Genomic DNA, 6,600 nt, shown 5'->3' on the forward strand with positions numbered 1-6,600 from the left:
TATTATACTTGATAATGGCCATGTTCTTGTGTTTCAAGGTTGCCCTTCCCGGTTACGACTTACGAGATCGTAATTCATCCTTTACTTCGTTGTTACATACTTCCCATGGCTTGTACCTTCCAAAACTTCATGGGACGTCTCCGATACTCCATTACTACGGTGAAGTACGTGGCATGCTCATGCTCTGAAAGTGCGGGGTGTAACAAAACTACTCCAAGCCTTGTATAATAGACTACAAGTTAGTAGAAGTGATTTTGATCTCAATATAATTGGAAAATATCCAGTGTCATTTACGTCGCAAGGTGTAACTAGTTATGGACAATGGTACATTCAAGACGATAATTCTTTGACTGATTATTTGAAGGCGCCTTATGATTATAGGCAATGCATAACTTTAAACGTCCTTGAAATGTATATAGAGAAGGTGCCCATTAATCAACTTGAATTCATGGCTAGGGCTCCCCAGGAAGCCCGAAATAGACCTCGTCGGGAAGCCCCGTCTATAATTCAAGCCGAAGTCACTCAAGCGGAACCTACTTATCAACACAATTACCCTGACATGATTACTTATGAAGGCATTTTGACGAGCCAAATGCCTCTGGATAGTTTAAGTCAGCAATTTGACGGGCAGTGGTAAATATTCATTTTTTACAATATTATTATTATTATTATTATTATGTGTAGTGGCACTTGAATGCTACTAATGATGTCGATTATATTATTTAGGGGTTATACACCTGATATGGATCATATCGGACGGTCTCCTCAATCGGGATGGAGGAATCAGGTTGGAACATGCTCAGCCTATCCAACAACTCAAAGCGACGGTCCTTCCTCAAGTTTTGGTGTAGTTGATTACTATCGGTATGTCTATTTTTTTAACATCAATAGTGTTATTTGATGTGTAGTAGTTAAAACACCCTAATTTCTTATGTAGGGAGAATGTGGTGGTTGTACCAAATTATAGGCAAAGGCCTGCTATGGATGGTCCGGATTATCCGAATTATATAGTGACATCATCCAGCGATAGTGAGGAAATACCTAATGCGGATGAAAGTGACGATGAGAATGGGGTTGGAACTAATCCTCAACATCAAGTAGAACTGTTGCAAGACATGATGGACAGTCCAGCACACGAGGAGGAACTGAATTCACAGCAACCATTTGAACAACAAGAGTCGACTCCGGTTCAGCCGCAAAGCCAATTTCAACAGCAAGAGTCGACGCCGATTCAGTGGCATTCCGATGAGATCCCCTATCTTGATCATCTTCAAGATCGCTCAGATGCCTTTGTATTTACTAGGGATGATGATCATATTCGGCGAAGTTTGTGGAAAGAGCCAGTGGATCTTTTAAAACAAAAAGCTCATATTGAAAAAGGGATGATTTTCAGCTCGAAAAAATCATTGCAAAGGGCTGTTAATATTTATTGCATCCAGGGGATGAGAGAGTTTAAAGTTGATGATTCCACAAGAAAACTTTGGCGATTGGTCTGCAAGCGAAAATATCAAGGCTGCGAATGGATGCTCCGTGGTAAGGAAACTGCTGAAAAGATGTGGACTATTTCAAAGTTCTACACAAAGCACACTTGTGATATGGGTGACCTCCCAGATGATCATTGCAATCTAGATACCAATATTTTTTATTTTGTGTTTTGGGCATTCAAACCATGCATTGATGGTTTTGCTCATTGTTGGCCTGTAATATCAATAGATGGAACACATGTGTACGGGAAGTATGACATAAAGCTGCTAATAGCAGTTGGAATGGATGCAAATGGAGCTATATTCGCTCTAGCTTTTGCAATTGCAGCTAATGAGAGCATTAGTACGTGGGGTATGCTTTTGGACTACTGAAGGCAACACGTTATTAAGGATCGCATGGGAATCTGTGTGATATCAGACAGAAATGCTGGCATATTGCACAATATGTTCAATTTGCAGGGGTGGCAGCCACCGTTTGCCTACCATCGTTATTGTTTAAGGCATTTGAAGACAAACTTCCAAAAGGCATATCGAATCCCAGCACTTTGCAATTGGATGTGGGCGGCTGCAACAGGGTATCAGGAGAAGAAGTTTAACCTGCAGATGGACATTATTAGGCGGGCAAATGAGGAAGTCTTCTACTGGTTGAATGCAATTGATAAAGACAAATGGACATTACACCAGGATGAAGGTAGGCGATGGGGTATACTGACAACAAATAGCTCTGAGTCATTCAATGGCTTGTTGAAATCTGCACGCAGACTACCCGTCACCGCAATGGTGAGAATGACATTTAAGCAGGTTGTGGAGCGGTTCGTCACTAGATCAAAAGAGGCCAAAGCATATGCAACATAAGGTCTAAGATGGATGCCAAAACTGTTCGAGTACCACAAATTTAAGGCTCAGAAACATGACCGGATGGAGTATAACCCTGCAGAGCGTATATTTGAACTCACAACAAGTGTGCACCAAGATAAAGGAAGTAACGTCCACACAATTTGTGAGATTCCAAGAACATGCACATGCGGCAAGTGGCAATCATATCACATGCCATGTTCTCATGCCTTCAAGTGTTTTATCACAATGGGAAAGAACGTCTCCTCGTACATGACTGAGGAATATACAGTTGAAAATTATGCAAGAACGTATGTTGGAAGGTTCTACCCACTTGGCAGTGAGAGTTATTGGCCACCGGATCCATTTTCAATGATTGCAAATAAAGCATTTATCCGTAAATTCAGAAAAAATGCATACTCGCGCATTCATAATGAAATGGGTGTTCCACCGGGGAGATACACTCAAAAATGCTCATTTTGCAATTATGTTGGTCATGATAAGCGCAAGTGTCCCTTACGGCATGGTGGTCAAACTACATCTCGCGGTGAAAGTACCTCTCGTGGTGGAGGAAACTTTCGTGGTGGAAGTACATCTAGCGGTGGTGGCACATCTAGCGGTGGTGGCGGAAGATCAACTCAAGGGCATTAATTGATGAATGTTTTTTAAGTTTTTTTCTTACTTTGATGATTGTATTTTAAAAAGTTTGGCTTTCTTATTAATTAGTATGTTAAGTATTTTCATCTACTCAAGGTTATGAATGAATGATGCAATTTAATTAAGTTTTTTTTTGTATGAATGCTGTCATTTTGATTAACTTTTGATTAATTATTAATGAACAAGTTTAAGTATTCGTAAAGAACTTCAAGTTAATGTCACCGAGCCTTCAAACGAAAATGGCGTTCGAGCACTTTTCAGCCACTAAAACGGCCATCCGAACTTTTGCGTATCTTTGATGTATTGATCCTACCTTTTTAATCGCACAAAAATAAGTAGGGTTCTATATAAAATATTGAAGTTTCGAGGTCCCGAAGTATGATTAATCTATGGTCAAAATAGATTAAAAAGTGTAATGGAAGAAGGGTTAACCAAAAGAGCAAAAAAAAAAAAAGGAGGCACTATAGCGCAGTAATTTACTGCGCTAAAGGCTTATTGGTAACATTTTTTTTTATTGGGTATTTTGGTTCAAAATGTTTTTTTTGGGTATTTTGGGATCAACCAAGTTGGTTCCCAGTTGAAGAAGCATAATTATTTCTTAGTGGTAGTCTTTTTCAATAGAATAATCCTGCAATATAATCCAACTAAAGAAGAAAAAAGTTAAAATTTGTAGATATTTTCTTCTTTTGGTCACTTGCCCAATAATCTAATTATAAAGTGCAAAATATAATTATACAGAAATATTGAACTGGCAAATATGGAACATGCGCAAGTTCATCAAACAAATCTATCAGCCAACAGATACGATGCAACATGTGCATGTATCTGGAATAAAAATCAAAGAGAAGAATCATTGAGTGTTTCAACAGCTTTAGAGGAGAGGGGGATTTAAACCTTTATAGAAGTGGAACAAAAATCTTCCAAACCTTGGTTTCACCATCTAGACTAGCAGTGTATAGAACATAACAAGAAGTTGTATCAGATGGAATTTGTTGATCACTAGTCGCAGTCAAGCACTTCACTGGTCCACTGTGTCCTTGAATAACACTAAGACAAGAGTAGCATCTCTCAACCCCTCTCCACACTCTCACTGTTTTATCTGCTGAACCACTGCACACCAAATCTGCAACCACAGCCAGACACAATATGGACTTTTTATGACCCCTCAGTGCACCCACCAGCACCATGTCACCGCCTTCATCCTTCTCCCAAACTAATATTGACCTATCACAAGCACCCGAATATAAAACAGAATGAGTACTACTTCTCCCAACTGCTAGAGCATTTACACCAGATTTGTGTTTTTCTAGTGTACAAACTAGTGAATGTTTTTTCTCTTCAAATCCCTTTCTCCAAATCTTGACTGTCTTGTCAGCTGATCCCGTAAAGACATCCCCATCTTGTGATATTTCTAGAGCGTTGATAGCGTCATCATGTGCATTTGCTACTGACTCCAAGCATTTAAAATCGTTGGTTCGCCAAATTTTAAGTGTTCGATCCCATGAAACAGAGTAGAGGAACGACTCATCGTTCGAAAGGGCTAGTGCTGAAACTGTGTCAACATGATGCACCCATGTGGATTTCTTGTGGCGCCTGATCTGAACGTGGTTCTTTGGTATCATAAATTTAAGGGCTCTGTCACTAAGTATTGGGAGAGTGGACAAATGAACAATTTTTGGAGTATCTGAATTATGGTTTACGATTCTCCAGACTCTGATTTTGTGATCTTGATGAGCACTAAAGACCTTGTCAGCCAAAATTACTAGGGACTTCACTGCACCTTTCCCTGCTATAACTGTGTCAATTATACTAGCATCTAATGTGGAAGTTAGAGCTCTTTGCTCCCACATACAAATTTCTTTATCAGAAGAGCCAGTAAAAAGGAATTTCCCTGCAAGTACAAGGGAAGATGTATAGGAATTCTCTCCCTTAAGAGTGGCTATGCATTGATGGTGAGTGTCCAGATTAAGACATAAACTCTGATCATGAGATAGTGAATTGATTGAAGGAACTGAATGAAAACTTGGCTGTGAATCTAAATTTGAGCCGCTGCTTGAACATGAAGTTTGGTAGTAAGGCATCATTCTTCATTCCCCTGAATTTTAGGAGATGACTTTGATTTTTATGTAGGCAAGAATGGAGGTGGGCAGTGGCTAGAAAATACAAGTGGGAAGGATCTTGTGAATTGTGTGGTTGATCATAGAATAAACATTTTTGTGTCTGTCTTTCTGAGGAGTAGAGAAATTAAAACGGGCTTCTTTAATAGAAAATGGGAGCTACTGTTATTATTAGTTCTTGAAAAAAGTTTTATTATGTACCTTTTGTTGAATGGGCAGTTTTGTCCACATCAATGACACTTGAAGAATAGGTCCACCAAAAATAAACTAGACAAAATTTACTTAATTGTCTCACAAAGGTTTCAACTTTCATGAAGCAAGGTTTCTTGCAAGAACAGTGTACTCTTAATAAAAATATACTACTCTATAGTATAGGTGGTAACCGGTTTGGTCTTACCGGTTTTAACCGGTAACCGGACCGGTTAAACCGGAACCGAAACCGGTAGAACCGGTTAACCGGTTCCGGTTAACCGTTTAATGGTTTACCGGTCCGGTTCCAATATTTTGGAAACCGGAACGGTAAAACCGGAACCGGACCGGTTAAACCGGTAAAAAATTTAAAAAAAAAAAAACTAAAGTATATAAGTAAGTATATATAGTATATATAGTATATATATTAAGTATATATAGTATATAGTACATATATATAAGTATATATAGTATATATAGTATATATATTAAGTATATATAGTATATAGTACATATATATAAGTATATATAGTATATATAGTATATATATTAAGTATATATTAAGTTATACACATATATAAGTATATATAGTATATAAGTATATATAGTTAAGTTATACATATATTTAGTATATATATTAAGTTATACATATATTTAGTATATATATATATTAAGTTATACATATATATGTATACGAAATGCACTATTCTGTATTGCTGACTTGCTGTTAGGCTGTTAGTCAGTAAATATTTAAACTTTAATTATAAAGTTGTATAACATATGAAAATATAGCTACAATATACAAATAAATACTATAATATATATATATAATAAAAAAAATAAAAAAAAATAGATTTTAATCACTCCAAACCGGACCGGTTCCGGTTTGAGGTTTAAAACCGGTAAACCGGAACCGGTTAGGCGGTTCCGGTTTTGGAACCGGAACCGGCCGGTTTCCTAACCGGTTCCATAACCGGTTCCGGTTCCAACCGGTTGCCACCTTTACTCTATAGTATGAATTATGTAATATTAAATGGATGACAGCTGTATCTTTTCATTTTCATGACTGGCTAATTGAAAAGCTAAAACCATTTATCTATTTCATTATTGCCCTGTAATTTGGATGGTTATTACTGTCTTTTGCACTTAGAATGCTGGAGTGTTAAAACAATGGTCAAAATGTGAACTTCCAGAATGAGGGGACCTATCATGGATTCGCCCGAACTCAATAGCTTTAATTTAACACTCGTCAAAATGTGGACTTCCAGAATGATGGGTTACCTACATATATTTTATGGATTCGTCCGACCTCAATAGCT

General features: G+C 37.7%; 1 protein-coding gene across 1 annotated transcript; it reads right to left on the reverse strand.

Annotated features, from left to right (window-relative positions):
- Window positions 1–3,639: 3,639 nt before the first annotated feature.
- Window positions 3,640–5,335, reverse strand: LOC132634241 (protein JINGUBANG). Its single transcript, XM_060350525.1, has one exon. It carries the CDS (start codon window positions 5,057–5,059, stop codon window positions 3,872–3,874), a length of 1,188 nt encoding a protein of 395 aa, XP_060206508.1. The 5' UTR covers window positions 5,060–5,335; the 3' UTR covers window positions 3,640–3,871.
- Between the last annotated feature and the right edge of the window lie 1,265 nt (window positions 5,336–6,600).

The sequence above is a fragment of the Lycium barbarum genome, chromosome 3, assembly GCF_019175385.1.
Source record: "Lycium barbarum isolate Lr01 chromosome 3, ASM1917538v2, whole genome shotgun sequence".
Taxonomy (NCBI): Eukaryota; Viridiplantae; Streptophyta; class Magnoliopsida; order Solanales; family Solanaceae; genus Lycium; species Lycium barbarum.